The sequence below is a fragment of the Rhamphochromis sp. 'chilingali' genome (assembly GCF_963969265.1).
Source record: "Rhamphochromis sp. 'chilingali' genome assembly, chromosome: 2".
Classification (NCBI taxonomy): Eukaryota; Metazoa; Chordata; class Actinopteri; order Cichliformes; family Cichlidae; genus Rhamphochromis; species Rhamphochromis sp. 'chilingali'.
In genome coordinates this window covers 42171723-42192349 of record NC_137930.1, presented here as the reverse complement: position 1 = coordinate 42192349, position 20627 = coordinate 42171723, and the positions used below count along the sequence as shown (strand labels likewise).

The 20627-nt window shown below is 39.9% G+C and overlaps 2 protein-coding genes across 2 annotated transcripts in view; both read right to left on the bottom strand.

Annotated features, from left to right (window-relative positions):
* The window catches only part of aass (aminoadipate-semialdehyde synthase), a 100027-nt gene extending 89358 nt beyond the window's left edge, over nucleotides 1-10669 (bottom strand). The window contains exons 1-2 of the mRNA XM_080874085.1: nucleotides 10534-10669; nucleotides 58-294 (exon numbers count right to left, since the gene is read on the bottom strand). Coding sequence (XP_080730211.1) covers nucleotides 58-276 — 219 coding nt within the window. The 5' untranslated portion in view covers nucleotides 277-294; nucleotides 10534-10669. The remainder of the gene's footprint in view (nucleotides 1-57; nucleotides 295-10533) is intronic.
* Nucleotides 2752-10527, bottom strand: LOC308391491 (E3 SUMO-protein ligase ZBED1-like). Its single transcript, XM_080874086.1, has 3 exons — nucleotides 6157-10527; nucleotides 5540-5889; nucleotides 2752-3521 (listed from the first exon to the last, which is right to left on the bottom strand). The coding sequence occupies exons 1-3, from the start codon at nucleotides 6989-6991 to the stop codon at nucleotides 3462-3464; spliced, it is 1245 nt and encodes a 414-aa protein (XP_080730212.1). The 5' UTR covers nucleotides 6992-10527; the 3' UTR covers nucleotides 2752-3461.
* Nucleotides 10670-20627: the final 9958 nt, after the last annotated feature.

The window sequence follows — 20627 nt, the reverse complement described above, 5'->3', positions numbered from 1 at the left end:
AATCAAAACAACACCACCTGAAGAAGTGAAAATTAAACAAAGTATTCCTTCTCTCACCTTCTCGTGAATAGCTCTGCGGTTGGATGGCTGTACCAGGACTTTTACGCCAGCATTTGTGAGTTCTTTGACATGTCGTGGTGCCAGTGGCGCCCTCCTCTCCCAGGGATTGACATCCTCGCGACGTATAGCCATGATGGCCCTGTGGTGCTCATAGCGCCGCTGGGCCCTGAGACTGGTGCACATTCCCTTACCTTGATGATGGAGGATTCGGAACATGACTTCACCTCCTCCTGCCTGAATTAAAAGAAGAGAAACAGAAATAGAAAGGGCAACCTGTGACGAGGCTAGGGAGAGTGTGGCTGAAAGGTCAAAAAATTTGCTGCTGGGAGAGAAGTGACATGAGCTCACAAGGAAGCTGTTCTTCCAGACCAGGAATCATATTAACATGTTATAACATTTAAATTATTTTTAACAACTACAATACTTTATTATTATTGATAATACTCACTTCAGTTTTATTTATATAACACCAAATACCTCAAAGTGATTATTGTTACTTTATCATTATTATGATAAGGTAAAGACCCTACAATAATACAGACAAAAACCCCAGCAATCAAATAATTCTCTGAGCAAGTACTCTTGTTCTATGGCCTCACCAAACTCCTTCCACACCCGAGCTTTTGTTTCAGCTGCCAGGCATTCCCATCAAACACTTTCTATATGTATGGGTGCATCCTCCCTTACAATCTGATCTACCTGACCTGACCTGCAATCTGGGGTGTTTTGGTGCCACATGTACTTATGGACCGTTGTGTTTGAACTAGAGATGTGTGTGACTAGTCGTTCATATGACTAATCGTCACTATTGTCACTAGTTGGAACTGAGGATGGCACGATGCCACCTTTTTATTTTAGATACCGATATTTTAAATTTGGATATCTGAAAAACAAAGGAAGTGCAATATCAGCATGAAATGGTGTTTATATTCAACAAACAATTGTAGAATGGACCCTTGTAGGCTTAAAGGCATCATTTAACATCAGTTGTTTTTCTTGTTTTTCTGTTTTGAGTATAATTTTAGGTTGTTGCCTAAGTCATTGTTGAAGTCTCCCAGTAGGACAAGGGTGTCAGCAGGTGGAGCACCCTCAAACGCCCCACCAAGTGACTCCAAGAACGCTGGGTATTTTAAACTGTTCTTTGGCACATAAACTCAAATGACAGTCAGTGTTCCGTTTGGGTAAGTGGAGCAACCCTCTCATGCACAATGAGAACCTCAGTGTACTGGTAGCAAATTGATGGAATACAAGAATACCCACCCATGGATATTCTGGGGTTGCCTCTCACCGAGGGCAGACTGAAACAGAGCCCATTACAATAGTTCCCAAGCCCAAGCCACGGGTCGAGGTGAGCCCGACTATATCTAGCCAGTATCTCTCAATCTCATGCACTAGTACAGGGCCCTGTCTCAATATGCGTACTTGTGCGTATTCGTGATACGTCATCAGTCGGAGACCAAGTACTGTTCCAATTCAAAGTACGCATCAAGCCGAGAACGCAAAAAAGTCCCGGATGTGTTCTCGCTCCGCCCGTTTTATCGAGCATGCATCGGTGGGGACTTGTGTGGACTTGGTACAACTAAATATTCGTCCAAAACTCAAACGCAGCAATGGCGGACGAGCGGGGTTGAAAACTTTTAAATATTACTCTTTCTGCGTCACAAAATAAACTTTTAAGTTATTTTCAAGCGAGAATGTAGCTGTGTAAACTTCAAATATTTGCTCGATTTATCAAGATATCATATATTTCCAAACGCGCTCCGACGTTTTCGGAGACGTCTGTGACCTGCCAGCTCCAAAGAAAACAGCGAGGTCGAGGATCATTAGAGCCGGCGAGAACAGCGGACTCCCGGCACATTGTTTTCAACCCCCCCGCGGTCTTTTCGCTACTCAGGTTAAACAAACCCCAAACCCCAGCAGCTGTCTATTGTACTAAAATAAAAATAAAGGCGTTCTAACATCTCACCTGCTTGTTTTTATTAAGACATACATGTACACTATTTTTATTAATAGAGATTTCGCTACTGAGGTTAAACATGATATATAAGTAACTTAGATCACTTCTAAATGTTAATGTTTGGTTTATTTCAGTGTTTTATTTGTTCCTGAGTAAATCGGTTTGTCTGTGATTAAAGTTAAGCTTCATAACATATTACTCACAGTTAAATTAAGAGGGGACAGCAGTAAAAACTCCGGACCTGTGACATCATCATGTACGCTGGTGTTCCAGTTGTACAAATCACGAGTCCGTGCTCGCGTTCTCGGCAAGTCCGTACTCCCGTGCGGTCCAGGCAAGTCCGGTCTCGCCGAGAACGCGAGTACATACTTCCGTACTTAGAATTGAGAAAGGGCCCAGATTCCTTCCCCCACCAGCGAGATAATGTTCCGATACCCAGCCTCGATAGCCAGGGACTGGACCCCCAGTTTCCAACGATGATGGCAGCTACTTAGTTTTAATATTTCTCTTTCTGAGTCACAAAATAAACTTTTAAGATATTTTCAGGCAAGAAGGTAGCTGTGTAAACTTCAAATATCTGCTCGATTTATCAAGACATCACATATTTACAAAAGTGCTCTGACGTTTTCTAGGGCTGCTCGATTATGGCAAAAATGATAATCACCATTATTTTCAATGAAATTGAGATCACGATTATTTCACGATATTTATTTAACAATAACAATGCATTGAATAATTGCTTTAAAGATTGTCAAAAAATAATATAAAACAATGTGCAAATTCTGATAACCGTCCAAATGTTTGCAATATAAAAAATAAATAAAAAGATGTAAACATTAATGTTTAGTGAACTTCAAACTACTGCATAATATTTATGCATACAAATAACCAAACATCAAGGCAAGCTGTGTAGCCACACAATGCACAATTGCATCAAACTGACATTGAGGTATGTCAACTAAAGTTGCTGCCTGAACAAAAATAAAATTAAACACTGAAAGTAGTACCTTTTATAAGAAATAAATAAAAACTAGTAGGCCCGAGTCCCATACAATCTCAAAATGGCTCAACAAAACATGGTTCCTGCAACCTTTCAAAGGTTTTTAGCCAAAAACACCAGCCTATTGACATGATCAGGCTTCAGGGATGCACGCAGGCAGTTGACAACATTTCCACCAGTGCTAAAGACCCTTTCTGATGAGGCACTTGTGGCTGGGATGCAAAGATATTTCTTTGCCAGGATGGAGAGTCGTGGGAAGAGGTTCTGTGATAGCTTCCACCACCCCAGTGGGTCTTCCTCTGTGTCCAGGGTCCCTGCCTGGAGGTAGGCCTGAAGCTCAAAAGCTATGGCCTGGTCCAGTTGAAGAACATGTTCTGCACCTGGAGCTGTGCTGTGAGGGGCCTTAAAGAAGCTGCTTAGGCCCTTTTTCCTCTTCTTTTGGTTTTATGCACCATTATCAGCAACCTCCGTGTTACCAACGGGTGTCCCCATCACTATAGCCTCCTTTAATGGGACAAATATAAAATGACAGCAACACAGAATGAGGAACCAGTTTTATCTGTCTCGGGTTTGGCATTCTAAAATACAATCCTTAAATAATTACTATAAATAATGATAGATAGATGGATAGATAGATGGATAGATATATGTTTAGTATCTTTATAAATACCATGATGGACTTCATTTCCATTGTCAGTCTGGCTTTTATTGTCTCTTGGCTGACCTCACTTACATACAGTGGGGCAAAAAATCAGCCACCGATTGTGCAAGTTCCCCCACTTAAAATGATGACAGAGGTCAGTAATTTGCACCAGAGGTACACTTCAACTGTGAGAGACAGAATGTGAAAAAAAATCCATGAATTCACATGGTAGGATTTGTAAAGAATTTATTCGTAAATCAGGGTGAAAAATAAGTATTTGGTCACCTCAAACAAGGAAAATCTCTGGCTCTCACAGACCTGTAATGTCTTCTGTAAGAAGCTTTTCTGTCCCCTACCTGTATGAATGGCACCTGTTTGAACTCATCATCTGTATAAAAGACACCTGTCCACAGCCTCAAACAGTCAGACTCCAAACTCCGCCATGGCCAAGACCAAAGAGCTTTCGAAGGACACCAGGAAAAGTATTGTAGACCTGCACCAGACTGGGAAGAGTGAATCTACAATAGGCAAGCAGCTTGGTGTGAAAAAATCAACTGTGGGAGCAATCATCAGAAAATGGAAGACATACAAGACCACTGATAATCTCCCTCGATCTGGGGCTCCACGCAAGATCTCATCCCGTGGGGTCAAAATGATCATGAGAACGGTGAGCAAAGATCCCAGAACCACACGGGGGGACCTGGTGAATGACCTGCAGAGAGCTGGGACCAAAGTAACAAAGGTCACCATCAGTAACACACTACAACGGCAGGGAATCAAATCCCGCAGTGCCAGACGTGTTCCGCTGCTGAAGCCAGTGCATGTCCAGGCCCGTCTGAAGTTTGCCAGAGAGCACATGGATGATACAGCAGAGGATTGGGAGAATGTCATGTGGTCAGATGAAACCAAAGTAGAACTTTTTGGTATAAACTCAACTCGTCGTGTTTGGAGGAAGACGAATACTGAGTTGCATCCCAAGAACACCATACCTACTGTGAAGCATGGGGGTGGAAACATCATGCTATGGGGCTGTTTTTCTGCCAAGGGGACAGGACGACTGATCCGTGTTAAGGACAGAATGAATGGGGCCATGTATCGTGAGATTTTGAGCCAAAACCTCCTTCCATCAGTGAGAACTTTGAAGATGAAACGAGGCTGGGTCTTCCAACATGACAATGATCCAAAACACACCGCCCGGGAGACAAAGGAGTGGCTCCGTAAGAAGCATTTGAAAGTCCTGGAGTGGCCTAGCCAGTCTCCAGACCTCAACCCCATAGAAAATCTGTGGCGGGAGTTGAAAGTCCGTGTTGCTCGGCGACAGCCCCAAAACATCACTGCTCTCGAGAAGATCTGCATGGAGGAATGGGCCAAAATACCAGCTACTGTGTGTGCAAACCTGGTAAAGACCTATAGTAAACGTTTGACCTCTGTTATTGCCAACAAAGGTTATGTTACAAAGTATTGAGTTGTATTTTTGTTATTGACCAAATACTTATTTTCCACTCTGATTTACGAATAAATTCTTTACAAATCCTACCATGTGGATTCATGGATTTCTTTTTTCACATTCTGTCTCTCACAGTTGAAGCGTACCTCTGGTGCAAATTACTGACCTCTGTCATCATTTTAGGTGGGGGAACTTGCACAATCGGTGGCTGACTAAATACTTTTTTGCCCCACTGTATCTCAGTTTGAACCTTGGGTCCAGGACAGTGGCCATGTCAAGCAACTCTTGTGTTGGTGAGTCACCATACTTTTCATTTAGGTACTCCAGTATTCTCCTCTTGATGCATTTTGAGAGGTCTGTGTCATCATCTTGCTCAGCCAAGACTGAGTTGTTAAATAGGTGGAGTGTTGGTTTTATTAAAGACACACTCACATATTTCTCTTCAGAAAGTGCATCAGTGAATTCAACCAGAGGTCCCAAGGTCTTGTTGATGGCCTCAAGGACATCAATGTCCTGCCATGAGGGGATGAGGTGCCTGGTTCCTTTGTCTTGGGAGAGGACATGGGCAATGACCTTCTGCTGCTCAAGGACTCTGGAAACCATGGCCTGCCTAGATCCCCATCTGGTTGGACATTCAGTCTTTAAGGAGTGGTCTGGCAGTTTGAGGTCTATCTGTGCCTTTTTCAGCTCTCTCTTTTTTTTCCAACTGAATGAAAAGGTGCTGACCACTTTTTTGCAGACCCCCACTGCACGCTCAATCCTGTGATCTTTCTTGGCTCTTTCTATAAGAACATAAAAAATATAAACAAGCATTATCAGGATGATGACTGTCATTTCCTTGAGTGTGAATGAATAAGAAAAAGTGATGGTAGCTTATTTATGTGTTTGTATAATTCATAGAAAATGTGTTTGACTGTGAGAATGAATAAAAGTATCTCTGAATTTAAATTGTTTTTTATTTATTATATTCATTCGAAGCATTATGTTGTATACTTATTGAAAGAAAATCACATTATGCATCATATTCAGTAGGAATTAGGCCTACTCACCTATGGCCAAATGTAATCTGTGCCCAAAGCACTGGAGCCTCATCCAGCCATTCAGTTCTGCAGCCAGTATGACATTTGCAGCGTTGTCTGTGGTTATACAGACGAGTTTACTCTCCTCCAGATCCCACGTAGCCAGTGCTTGTTTCAGACCTGCAGCTATGTTCTGTCCTGTGTGGTCTTCTGGGAAAAAGGATGTCTGGAGACATTTCGTTTTCATGTTGAAATCCATGTCAATGAAATGTACCGTGAGGCTCAAATACGGCTCCATGGTGCGGCTTGACCACAAGTCCGTTGTGGTGGCAAAATATTGGGCTGTAGGGACTTCCTTTGCGACACCATCATGACACTCGTCATATAAAGCGGGAATCGCCACTCGACTAAAATAGTGACGAGATGGCAAGTTATACCATTTGTCCAAAGTGTTGATTAGTTTCTTAAAGCCGGGGGTGTCCACTGTGTTAATTGAGCATTGGTCTTTGGCGAGGAAAAACGTTACCGTGTTTGTTATCTCCTTGTGTCTCTGGGAGCTGGTGGGATATTTAGTCGCGTTGTACATGGTAGCGTGAATGGAGGTCTGTGAGGATGAAGCATGTGTTGTTGAGGGTTTTTCTCTATGCTCCTTCATTGTTTGATCGTATGTCACTTTGTGAGCGGTCTTCAAATGATTGAATAAATTTGTAGTGTTGCCCTGTGGTGCAGCTACAACACCGTAGCAAAGTTTACACACTATATCGACTTGATCCACATCGGACTCCGCGAACCCATAATGTTTCCACACCACTGAAGTAGTTTTACCTCGCTTTTCAACCAACGGCATTCTTTCTTTAGCAGCCATTATCCTCTCCAAATAACGTCTGCTTAGCTCTCCTCAGATACTCTTAATTGATGTGACACGTGTTCGAAACGCAGAGAGGTGCGCTCGATTTGCCACCTCGCAAGAGTAAAGCACGAGGGAGGTGCTAATAATCGGCTCAGTCATTTTTAATGATCGTTGAAAGCTCAGATCGTAATCGTGATTAAAATTCGATTAATTGAGCAGCCCTAACGTTTTCTGATTAAACAGAAATGTGAGATGGTCGAGAATTTGTCCTGTTATATTTGAGGGAGCAAGGAGCAGACGGCTGAGTTTATTAAACTCCACCGAGACAATCTACAAATTTCATTAAAAGTTTAATAAACTATTATTTTGTCTTTATTTTTAGTTAGCACATACCTTAAACACTTCAAGTTGTAAGCTAATGATAGTTAAATAAGAGCAGACGCATGCTGGTGCAATAGGCTGTATGTTTTACATCCAATGGATGCATGATCTGATTGGTTGACTAATCACAAAAATAATCGGTGACTAGTCGACTATCAAAATAATCATTTGTGGCAGCCCTACATCCATGTACATACTGGAAATGACAGCTTCAACACGGCATTTAACCTTTCATTAGTCAACTGGCTTGATTCAAAATGCAAAAGAACCCACCCATTATTTTAGACACACTCTAGATCTTGTTCTGACATTTGGCATAGAAACTGATCATTTAACACTATTTCCTGAAAACCCTCTTTTGTCAATCCATTTCCTACTAACATTTACATTTACAATAATGGATTACACCTAGAGCTGGGCGATAGAACGATAACGATATGTATCGCGATATAACTTTTACTCGATAGAGAAATTAAGCTATCGCGATAGACCTCGCCGCTCTTGTCCTCTTAAAAAAAAAAAAAAAAAAAAAGGTCAGCCAATCCAAATCAAGTAGCGCAGAGCCGAACCAATCACAGCCACAGCGTCACGTCGCGTGACTTGTTACGTACAGCACAAGTGCCAAGCCGCACGTGTGTTTGTTTGGGAAGCAGCCAGTGGGTAATGGAGCCAGCGCGTAATGGAGGAAATGAGTGTGCCGACTAGAAAAATCAACCGAGCGTGACCGAAGAGAAAACAGATAATGGTTCCAACGCCGGAGAGATTGTCGAACGGAAGAGCCATAGAAGTTCCGTAGTGTGAAGGTATTTTGGCTATTTCAAGTCTGACAAAAAACAGAGTAGCGTGCACTGTAAATGTGCCGAAAGCAAGTCTGGAAATACAATAAACTGGTGAATGCGTCACACTGTGCGCCACGTTATTGTTTCGGTGAAATGAATTTCTACAATACTGTTACTGTTAATTCTACTCTCTGCAGTGTTTAAATGCTTACATATACACACAGTTACTGTCCCTCCACACATACGACTCGGTTCTGCTTCTATGCCCCAGCTTTGTTTACTTTTTCCCACCGAGGCTTCTAGACTTCTGATTGGCCAACATTTCTGCACGGTTAGGAATCTAGCGCCACCTGCTGCTTTGACATGTTCATAGCAGCGTTTTCCTTCATTTCTGCCTTTATGTGTGGACGGGATTATTTTTTAAAACGAAAACGGAAAATCTCCGTTTTCAAAAATACCCGTGTACGTGTGGACGTAGCCTCAGTGTCTGACTGGAAGCGCTAATTCGTCATTCGGCTTTTGTCAGACTAAAGTAACTGTTAAAACTGTTTGAAAAGCTCAGCTATACAACAAGGAGAGATTGAGAATTTCCTTTTAGTTCTCAGTTTATTTGATATTGACAAAAGTTAGTCAATTTTGTCTGTTCTTCTGTAAAACAAACTAAGATTTATTTTTAGAATTAATATTTTGTTTCTAAGTGGAATTGACAATTTAGTCTGTTTCGTTTGTTCTATTTTGAAACTTAAACGCTTTAGCGGCTGCCTTTTGTGTAGTTTGCAATATTTGCCTTTATTTATCTGAAAAAGTCTCATGTTCCTTAAGTACATCTACCCTGTTGAACTTATTATGGGAAATAAATATTTAAATAAAAACAAGCTGCTGATTATTTCACATTTTACTTGTGAGCAACGGCACATTTAAATCTTACAAATATAGTTATTTGGCTTATATCGTGATAGATATCGTTATCGCCTGAAATGAAAAAAACATATCGTGATATGAAAAAATCTCATATCGCCCAGCTCTAATTACACCACAATGGAATAGATTACATCACAGCAGATGTCTTTCTGAATGCGCTGTAACTAAGTTTAAGGATATAATTAATCCACTGATATCTTCTTCAATGCCTTCAATGCGGAAAAAATTGTAGAGCAGCTACCTGAAGCTACTCCCACAGAGGTTGATTATCTTGTTATTATTTTTACTTCTTCACTGCATTCAACTCTAGATATTGTAGCTCCTCTAAAAAAGAAACCCTCACATCAGAAGTACTTGACTCCCTGGTGTAACTCACAAACACGCACCTTAAACCAGAGTACTCCTAAGCATGAGAGGAAATGGCGTCTCACCAGTAGGGCTGCAGCTAAAAATGATTTTGGTAGTTGACTAGTCTGCTAGTTTTTTTGTGATTAGTCAGTTAGTCAATGATTATTTAAATAACTCTTATCTCTGTGTCCTCTGGGAAAATATCCTGTTCTAGTTTCCAGTACCTCACCTGCTTAAGTCTGCCCACCTTAATATCACCCTGTTGTCTTGTCCCATGAAAAATTAAAATAATGACCTAGAAAATCAATTTGAAAAAAATTTATTTTTAACAATATTCAATAAGACTGTCAGAATAAAAATGAAATAAATACAAATATTAAGTAATACAAATTAAAATACTAGTAGTATTTAAACATAAAAAAATAATGTGTACATGGGAAACTTTAAAAAAAAAATTTCCGTGTACAACCATATCTTTTTTTTTTTTTACCACTCAGTGGAACAAACCACATTTAATATTGTTACCAGACTGCGTTTTGTTATCTCTTGTAACTCTCCATTGAATCTTGGGCTTCAGTGCCTTATTGTTGTGAGGACTCTACATTAAGGCAAAAGGTTGGTAAACAATTAAAATGAATATACTTCACAACACTTTAAAACGATTAAAATGCATGTTTTGTCCTGTACTATTATTCTGCTTTATTCTGTATTATTTTTGATGTAACTGCCATTTCCCATGGGCCATGCCCAAGTCAGAGTAAGGCTAAACAACACCTCAGTGCATTTGCCAGACACTTTAGAAATGCTCCGGAAAACGTAAGAATAACAAAATTGGATGCTTCTGTTAAGTGAGCCTTAATTACCACGGCATATGAAGTACATTGCACTACTTTGTGATCGATAAGCTTGTTGAACACCACACAACACCAAACAATCATTGTCAAAAATCTAACAACACAGACACAGCAGTAAAATCAGTAAACGTATAAGTGGACCTCAGCGTTGATTTTAGCTAGCAGTGTGGCTTTAATCGACAGTCTGTTACCACATGAGTCAGTTCTGTTCAAAACGCTTAACATTTCAAGCGCTCGATAATGGGCTAGACGTGCTGCAGCTACCCGAACCCACCTTACTGACTGCTTTCTCTACACCACAACGGGTCCAGGCGATGAAATTTGGTGACTATTCACCGAAAACAGTGGAGGTGAGAAGACGTTCAACTTTACGCAGACACTACTTCGCACGCGCACAGGCTGAACCAAGCTACTTCCGGTCACTATTTCAAAATAAAAGTAAAAAGTAAAACCTCACGTAAGATGACAACATTCTACCGTACGTACCTACATGCAATGTGATACGTAATATAATCTAACGTAATGAAACCAGCAGAGGTAGAGGTCCTACAGGGTATGACCGTTAGTGTTACGAATGCGTACGTGCGTAAGATATGTAAGCTAACATGGGTAAAAATTACAAATATTATTTTTGTGCAGATTTTGAGGACTCACAAATGCGTGCATCCACAAATACGAAGCAATTTAATAACATGTAAACCTATTTTATGAATGCGTTCATTAAAACCTGGATAAATAGTGATTATTTACACATAACTTATTAAGTTCAGTTTAAAAGTTCTCTTAAAAACTCTTCTTTGCATGCAAACTTCTAAAGCTTCACGTAACATCCATCTCGCTCTCTTAAAAAAACCTTAAATGAGTGTGCACCAATCGCCTGATACGCACAAGTCACGTCTCACGCCCACGTGGGGTTTGGAAGCACTGCCAGCTTCGCACAAATCCACAAATATAAGCCGCGTTCAATTCCCAGTGTAAAACTGGGACATCTGGCCTTTCACTGTTCTTCTGCATTTTTTTTTTTAATGAAGCGTTCCTTTTTTTTAAATATAAACAGAACAGCTTGTCGCCCATCTACCAGAAAACATAGTTTTAACAATTAGGCATTACACAGTAGCCTATGAAGGTTTATATATGTTTTAAATAATTTGCTGCTACATCCTGAAGTATTCAGGATTAGTCATTAAGCTAATTGTGGCTCTAACTCGGGAGGTTGAGCAGTTCAACTACTAATCAGGATTCAGTGCCTGCTCCAGTTTACCTGTCTCTAGTATCTAGATACTAACCCCAAGTTATCTCTGATACGTCCATCCAAGTATGTGTTTGAATATTAGATAGAAAGTACTTATGTAGAAAAAAGTTCTGCGTATAAATGGGTGAATGAGGCAGTTTGTTCGAATTGCTTTTAGTGCTCGGAGTAGAAAAGTGGAGTAGAAAAGTGCTATATAAGAACCAGTCAATTTATTATCAGAGAATGCCTGATTTTTCACAACAGGCCTCTGTGTAGCATCTATATTTTTTTTATATATTTTATTTATTGTTTACTCTATTTAATTTGTAAAATATGTGTACACACACACACACACACACACACACACACACACACACACACACACACACACACACACACACGTAGAAAAACATTTAGTATTCACATCCAGAAATGCATATACTATTATATATTGTACATATATTTATTAGTTTCAGATGTAGCCATTCTTGTATTTTGCTTGTTTACATTATTGTATTTTGCACAACTCTGTTGCTTGTGAAGCTCGCACACAAGAATTTCACTCACATGTACTGTACCAATGTACCTGCACATGTGATGTGACAATAAAAGTGATTTGATTTGATTTGATTTGATTTTGATTTGATAATTGCTAATACTATTAATTTTCTAGTAGAGGGGTTATGGGCTGTTTGGTTTGTTTAGAACTGTCAGTTGTTTTGTTTCTTTTTTTAAAAATTGAGGAGTACAGAGAAGAGTTTTACACAGGGACATGGACGCAGGTTACATTTGTGGATCTGTGCAAAGCTGGCAGTGTGAAATTTACCTCAAAACCCCATGTGGGCATGAGATGTGATCTGTACTCGTGAGGCATCAGGCACTTGCTGCACACGCATTTAAGGTTTTAGTGAGCAAGAGATATGTTACCAGCGGTGGACGGCGGTGGATCTAGAGAAATTTTCTTAGAGTGACATGAGGGTGGCACGGATATCAAATGGAGTTGCCAAATCAAAGGCATTTCTTAATACAGATGCAGGGTTTACATTCTGTAATATACATAATCCATGGTTAAAATACATCAAATGCAGTAAGTACACACGTTTCACAGCTAAAGACATTTTTATTTCAAAAAGTTCATAATTAGACCAGGGCTTTTATGATTGTGTTGGGTTTTTGTTACCTCTCTTGTGAAGCACTTTATGACGTCTGTCTATGTAATGTGCTATATAAATAAACTTTTACTTAAACATAGCACAACCTCATGTGTCTAAATTTAGACTTATTTTTTCATTGACGTACTGTATTAACATAGTTGATCTAAAATCACACAAAAAACATCCCAGTAGGGAAAAACCACAAACATGTTTAGTGAATAATTTTCATAATTTGAAATGCAAATATACATTTAACAAACTTTACAAATTTTGTAAACAATAAAGTTATACACAACTATTTACCTAAAAATGCAGCCAATGCCTCTGGCATTTTTTGTATAACCATTTAAAACTAATGAACTACTAAAACTAAAATTACAGAACAATTAGGTTTGACAATAAGATGCCGCAAAAATTATTTGTGCCACTCCAAAAAAAAGTTTGTTCGCCACAAGACAGAGGAGAAATTCCCTGGCCTAAACCCTGCTTCCCTGACAACAGGAGGTAAATGGACTGGTTCTTATATAGCGCTTCTCTACTCTGAGCACTCAAAGCACTTTATACAACTAATTCATTCACCCAACTCATTTAAGTTGTTAGTGCTCACTATCTAACATTCATACACATTTACACTCCTGGATGCATCAGAGAGCAACATGTGGTTAGCATCTTGCCCAAGGATATTTGGCATGCAGACTGGAGCAGTCTGCCAGCCTGGGATCGAACCACCAACCTCCTGGTTAGTAGCTGACCTGCACTACCACCTGAGCTACAGCCAGCCAACCAAGGACAGAGATACAGGTGTATCCCACTTGGAGACAGTGATTGCATTACAATCTGCCTTTTGTGACATTTTAGCAGCAACTGTGACATTCACTAGTAATCTCATTATTCTGGAGAAACCAAAACAAACGACCACACTACACACTAACAATACACTCCAAACAAACTAAACATCACAAATCTCTCTCGTCTCAAACTCACTGTTGATCTCTCCGCAATCACTGCCAAAATTTTCCCTGCATCCTAAACAAACAAATGTCAGGTGTTGCCATATAATTTTTTTTGATTGGTCGACATTTTTCTACCAATAGGAAATGAGAGGCACTGTTTTTCTTGGTTTATTTTTGCACTGTCCTTGAAAATGCCATTTTAAATGCTTTTTCCCCACAATAAATGTAACGACAGTATTCATAAAAAATTATCACATATGTTTTTTTGATCATAACTCTGATTTTAATGGCATATCAATAAAAACTGAAAACTGGTATATAGAGTTTGAAGTCCGAACTTTCAACACAAGTTGGCTGCAGCTTGTTGCTGTGTCAGCTTACATTGGTCATGTCGACCCCAGAGAGTTAATAACACTCACCTTTATTCCATTTCCAGACTGTGTTGAAATCTAAAACACAGATGAGCTCGGCACAATCATAGTGGGTTGCTACTGACAACAAAAAATAAAGCTGTTCCACGCTATGAGATGAACCATTTTTTAATGGGTGAGAGGGGTTAACACAATGCAATATATTCACTTTTAGAATTTACATTCAGTGTTAATTGTAGCTCAAAGTGTTAATACTAGCTTATAAACAACGATGTCATTTGCAAAACTAGGGTGGGACTAGGGGTGGCAAGAAATTATTTTAGGGTGGCACATGCTACCCCATACCACCACTGTAGATCCGCCCCCGGATGTCACCTGTAGTTTTAGACATGTATACATAAATCAGTTGTATCGTAAACAATCGGAACACCTTGTTTTCTGGTTGTTGAGCAGCCAGTCTACTCTCCTCTACCCTCTATGGGTTTTTTTGTCTTGTTTTTCAGCGAGACATACCACGTCGACATGACTGGACTGGTAATCTGCCATAACCGGCATTTGCATGGAGGACCGACAAGTCCTCGAAGGGCAGCTGCGCACGTACAAGCACTGTCAGCAAGCCTATTCGTTCGTTCCAAAAGTATTGCAAGCTCTTTCCAAATATCAATAGTGGATTAATCAATCAATGTTTATCCTCTACGATCTGTGTGTAGTACTACTGAATGGTTCAACATTAATAATATATATATATATATATATATATATATATATATATATATATATATATATATATATATATATATATATATATATATATATATATATTTTTTTTTTTTCTTTTTTTTTTTTTTTTTTTGGAAATGAAAAACATTACCTCAAACATACACTATAAAAAATGTCTGAACTTTTTTTTGTTGACTAACAGGTTAAACTTCTTTTTTTTTAGCCCATGACACATTTAAATAACAGAAGCTAACCCAAAGAATGCTTTAGAGACAGACACATTTATAGTCCAGGTCTCCAAAATACCGGGTTTCAAAATACATGATATATATAAAGTGCCTTCACATCTTTCTGGGCCTACAAAATCTACTACGTATATGGCTTCATGATGCTGGTCTGGGATTGTATGGATATTTTTGTGGAGACTGAATATCAGTTTTTTGTATTGCTTTCTAGTGGGTGAGTGATGGTGTTCACTGTGATTGAGCAACGTCCATTTAGTAAGTGGGTTTCAGCTGGGTGGCTGTGCTGCCCTTTGCGTTTAAAGTTGCCTCGAGCTTGGTACACCACTGAAGACTAGGTAGGTAAAGTTAGGGTTTTATTGTTTTTAGCATTTTAGGCTGGGAGTTGCACATAGTAAACCAGTGGCACCAAACTTGGTAGGAGGTTTGAGACCATTCATTATTATGGTCTTGTAGCTGAGGCAGGTAGGCTGTTTTAAAGTTGGCATTGTGTGTACACCATGTGTGCATATGTCACTGTTGATGGATGCTAATGAGATCGTTGTGTGGTGAGTGTTTTGTGTGGTGACCTTTAGTGTTGTGGGGAATATGGCTACTTTTGTTGGATCACTTGTGAGTGTTGTTGGCCAGGTGATGGCAATAACACTGAGGGGTGCTGAGCCACCCTTGATGTGATCGTTGTGTGGCCATAGCTCTCAGTTTGTGGTTGGTCACTAGCATGCTTGCTTTACTGAACTTTGGAGTTTAAAGTAACTTGTTGTGGTATACCCATATGGAAAAGAAATAGTAAAAACTTATATGTGATTACTCATGAAAGTGGCCACTTTCTCATTACTTTCATGTATTGTTTTAGGAAGTATCCAAAACATACAAGTTTCATTATATAATTTTTCAAGGGATCTTATATCTGTTTTCACTCTTGTATGCTTTTCATACAAGTTTCACGCAAGACAGATACAAACTTTATAAGATTTATATATATCTTTTCCATATGGGTAGGGCCACTTGTATGTGACCATTTGTGTGGTGGAGACAACAGATCACTCGGTTGTGATTATTTGTTGGTACTTTTGGTTTTGCGTTGTAGCAGATCAAGTAATCATTTTGGGTTTGACTGTGGTGCTCCTTTGTGTTGGTCACATGTTACTTTTTGTGTGTTTTCAGTGTGGCAACTTCAAATCCTCATGCAGGGGCATCCATGCCTAAGGATGCCAACTATAATGTGAACACTGCTTTTGCTAGTTTTTTTTTCTTTCAGGTTGGTTGTTTGTTTGGTTTTTTTTTTTTGGGGGGGGGGAGGGGTCAAGTACCTGAAGGCTTCAGAGGGGCTTTTAATTTGTTTAGGGGTCCTAGAGGTACCGGTTGGAGGGAGGAAGTGTTACGTCCCTCTGCAGCCTTTAATCTGGCTCAGTGTGTTCAGCTGGTGCTAATTGGCCACACCTAATCAGGTGTTGATCAAAGCATACCTGAGGCAGGCTTTCAGACGCCTCACTAGCCGTGCCTGGGTGGCACCAGCCATTTTAGCCAGCCTGTGATGCCATTGTAAGATTAAAACCTCTTCCTATTTACACTCTGGTATTCGTCTCCTTTTTTATGTTGCGGCCTTGAGCTGGGTCGTAACAGTTGTATTTACTAATTATTGTGAAAATCAGAGGGGTTTAGTAGTTATTAAAATGTGTTCAACATATTTGCAAATTGAAGATGATTTGTCTCATAAATTATGACTCACTGCTCTCCCCTAGATAAACTGCCTTTATACGGTAAAAGTATTGATATTGGCAATACTGGCCCTGTATTTACTTGGTATCCGATCGATACCAAAATCAGTTTCAATTCAATTCAATTTTATTTATATAGCGCCAAATCACAACAACAGTTGCCTCAAGGCACTTTGTATTGTACAGTATAGCCTATAATAATAGATACAGAGAAAAACCCAACAATCATATGACCCCCTATGAGCAAGCACTTAGGCAACAGTGGGAAGGAAAAACTCCCTTTTAACAGAACCAGGCTCAGGGAGGGGCGGACATCTGCTGCGACCGGTTGGGGTGAGAGAAGGAAGACAGGATAAAGACATGCTGTGGAAGAGAGACAGAGGTTAATAACAGATATGATTCAATGCAGAGAGGTCTATTAATACATAGTGAGTGAGAAAGGTGACTGGAAAGGAAAAACTCAATGCATCATGGGAATCCCCCGGCAGCCTAAGTCTATTGCAGCATAACTAAGGGAGGATTCAGGGTCACCTGGTCCAGCCCTAACTATATGCTTTAGCAAAAAGGAAAGTTTTAAGCCTAATCTTAAAAGTAGAGATAGTGTCAGACTGGACAAATATTTGTTCAGTGTGCTGTTGGTAGCTTCCAAAGAGGCCATAACCCATCGTTGGCTTAATGAGGATACTCCTACTATAAATGAGTGGATTGACGTGATATATGCTAATTTTGTTATGGAAAGAATAACTTTTAGGCTAAAGTTGCAGGCGGACTCATTTGACGAATACTGGTCGAAATGGTTGAACTATGTACAAAATGGGAGGGCCGATTTTGTATAATCTCGTTGTATTTTCTGGTTTGTTTGTTTTTTTTGTTTTTGTTTTGCGTGTTTGTTTGTTTGCCGATTCTTCTTTGCAATTTATGTAATTACCATGCACTTAATGCATGCATGTTATTAAAATTTAGGCTGTAATGGTTGTATTGATGTATAGCAACTTGAAATGCTCCCAAAAATGGCACTACAACATGTAAAAATATAATATAAGCTCTGGCAGACTTGGTTCTATGGTAGGTCTTAAAGGGTTAATAGGCTCTGTTTTGAGTTTTGTTCAAAAAAGAATGACTTCATATAAGGAAAAATATATATCATATATGCAGGATACCTTAAACTAGTTTTTTAATTAAGCAGCAAGGCAGAACAAAGTCGGGCTGTATCAAGACACGAGGACTAAACCCCAATTCAACCAGACCCAGAACTGATCCGGAATTAAAACTGGACTACAACAGTTCAAAATCAGGACTACTTAGGACTTAACCAAGACAGAACCAGAATCAGAACTAGATGATAGTAGCACTATCTGTGGGGAAAGAGCGAGACACCTGCCTGTCCCCTGTGCTCTGGAAGAGGGACCCTAGAACACCTCCTTAGCAGCTGCCCGAGGGCCCTGGCCGATGGTCGGTATCGTTGGCGGCACGACCAGGTGCTCAGAGTAGCTGCTGAAAAGATTGCCTCAGCAATAAGCACCAGCAAGCATCTTCAGGCTCTGAGGAAGGAAATCTCTTTTATTAAGGCTGGAGAGAAATCCCAGGTGCGCCCACATTTGACAACTGGCCTCCTCAACACAGCCTCTGATTGGCAGCTGCAGGCTTACCTGGGTAAACAACTAAAGTTCCCTCAGAACATTGCAAAAACATCACTCCTGCCAGACATGATAATTATTTCTGAAGCCTCAAAACAGCTGATCATGCTGGAACTTACAGTGCCCTGGGAAGAGCGGATTGAAGAGGCCAATGAAAGGAAACGAGGAAAGTACCAGGAACTAGTGCAGGAGTGCAGGGGAAGGGACTGGAAGACTTTCTATGAGCCCATAGAAGTCGGTTGTAGAGGCTTTGCAGGACGATCACTCTGCAAAGTCCTAGGCCGGCTGGGTGTGGCGGGGGCAGCCAAGAAGAGGGCCATCCAGGCTGTGAGTGAAGCGGCAGAGAAAGCCACAAGGTGGCTGTGGATCAAGAGGGCTGATCCGTGGGTAGCTACTGGTACACAAGTCGGGGGCTGATCACCCCCGGCTGGGTCGCCTGGGCGAGGGTGTATGATGTTGTGAGACCTGAAACACCTGATGACCCCAGGATACATCACTGAAGATGCGTACCAGTGCATCCAGGAGATGTGTCTTTATAGCTAAAAATCATCATAGACCTGCACTACACTTATTTTTTAATTCTACTAAAGTCCACTATTTAGATTGAGAAAAGTTTATATAATTATTTAGCCTTGTTGTGCAAACAAGCCTGCAAAACTTAATAAATGTAGAATTTGAAAAATAACAAACCTAAAAAGAAACACTAGGTACGAGATACATGAGTACCTATGATACGGTGATACTTTTGGTAAACAACCATTTGACTAACATGTGTGTCTCACCTGCTCTTGTTCCCTCTCTCTTCTGTCCTCATTCTCCTCTCTCTCCCTCTCTGTTCCTCTCTCTCCCTCTGTTCCTCTCTCTCCCTCTGTTCCTCTCTCTCCCTCTTTGTGCTGACAATCAAGCCAAACACCAACATCATCAAATATACCGTTGAAACCAGATATTTACATACTCTTCAGATAAAAACACTTTTTTAATTGTAACATCGAATCAGAGTAAATGTTTATTTTTTTAGATTGATAAATATAAAAAACATATTTGTTAACTTTAATAGTAAAGAGAGAAACTATCTGTATTTCTTAATTGTAAATGGCACCAAATTGTATTCAAAATTCAGCCACACTTATGGAGCTCCACAATTCTTTTTCTGGTGTTTTGGTTGACATCTCTTGATGTTCCCATGTTAAATAAACAGGCTCTGTGTTTTGCCTTATATGTATCCACAGCTGTGGCACCAATTTACTCACATGGACTCTACTAACCTATCAGAAGCTTCTTCAGCTCAGAATGGAATCGTCTGGAGTTTTCTTATTAATTAAGGCAAGGCAAGGCAAATTTATTTGTATAGCACAATTCAACAACAAGGTGATTCAAAGTGCTTTACAGAGACATTAGAAACAAAAACAAATAAAAAGCATGATTTAAAATTAATTAAAACAAGCAAACAAACAAACTAACTAAACACACACATTTCACACCTGTTCGCGCGATCTGAACCCTTATCGTAAGGGGAGCTACCAGTCCTTCTGTGGACGAGCTACTTTCTATTTTAAATTCCCTGAATTTAAAATACTCTCTAGACCCAGTCTAGACCCAGTTGGGGAGCTACCCAGAGCTCTAATCCCACACCTGTTCGCGCGATCTGAACCCTTATCGTAAGGGGAGCTACCAGTCCTTCTGTGGACGAGCTACTTTCTATTTTAAATTCCCTGAATTTAAAATACTCTCTAGACCCAGTCTAGACCCAGCTGGGGAGCTACCCAGAGCTCTAAACCCACTTAACAAACAAACAAACAAACAAAACAGTATATAAAATCAAAACAGATAAAATCAGAACAGTAGATAAAATCAGTAGTTAATGTAAGTTTTGAAATTTAAGCTTAACAAACAAACAAAACAGTATATAAAACCAAAACAGATAAAATCAGAAATAGATAAGATCAGTAGTTAGTGTAAGTTTTGAAATTTAAGCTTAAAAGTGTGGATTTGGTGCTTTATTCAAATGCAGCTGAGAATAGGTGAGTCTTCAACCTGGATTTAAATAAACTGAGTGTTTCAGCTGATCTGAGGCTTTCTGGGAGTTTGTTCCAGATATAAGGAGCATAAAAGCTGAATGCAGCTTCTCCGTGTCTGGTTCTGACTCTGGGAACTGATAAAAGACCGGATCCAGATGACCTGAGGGATCTGGAAGGTTCATACTGGGTCAGCAGGTCACTGATGTATTTTGGTCCTAAACCATTCAGAGCTTTATAGGCCAGCATCAGAACTTTAAAGTCTATCCTCTGACGGACAGGTAGCCAGTGTAAAGACCTCAGAGCTGGACTGATGTGGTCCACTTT

What these genes read in the sequence shown, in the direction of transcription:
- LOC308391491 (XM_080874086.1), bottom strand. Translation starts at nt 6,991, where the DNA reads ATGGCTGCTAAAGAAAGAATGCCGTTGGTTGAAAAGCGAGGTAAAACT. An exon ending in CAGATTACATTTGGCCATAG is followed by an intron (nt 5,890 to 6,156) that starts GTGAGTAGGCCT and finishes ATGTTCTTATAG; the next exon opens with AAAGAGCCAAGAAAGATCAC. An exon ending in CACTTTCTGAAGAGAAATAT is followed by an intron (nt 3,522 to 5,539) that starts GTGAGTGTGTCT and finishes GTCCCATTAAAG; the next exon opens with GAGGCTATAGTGATGGGGAC.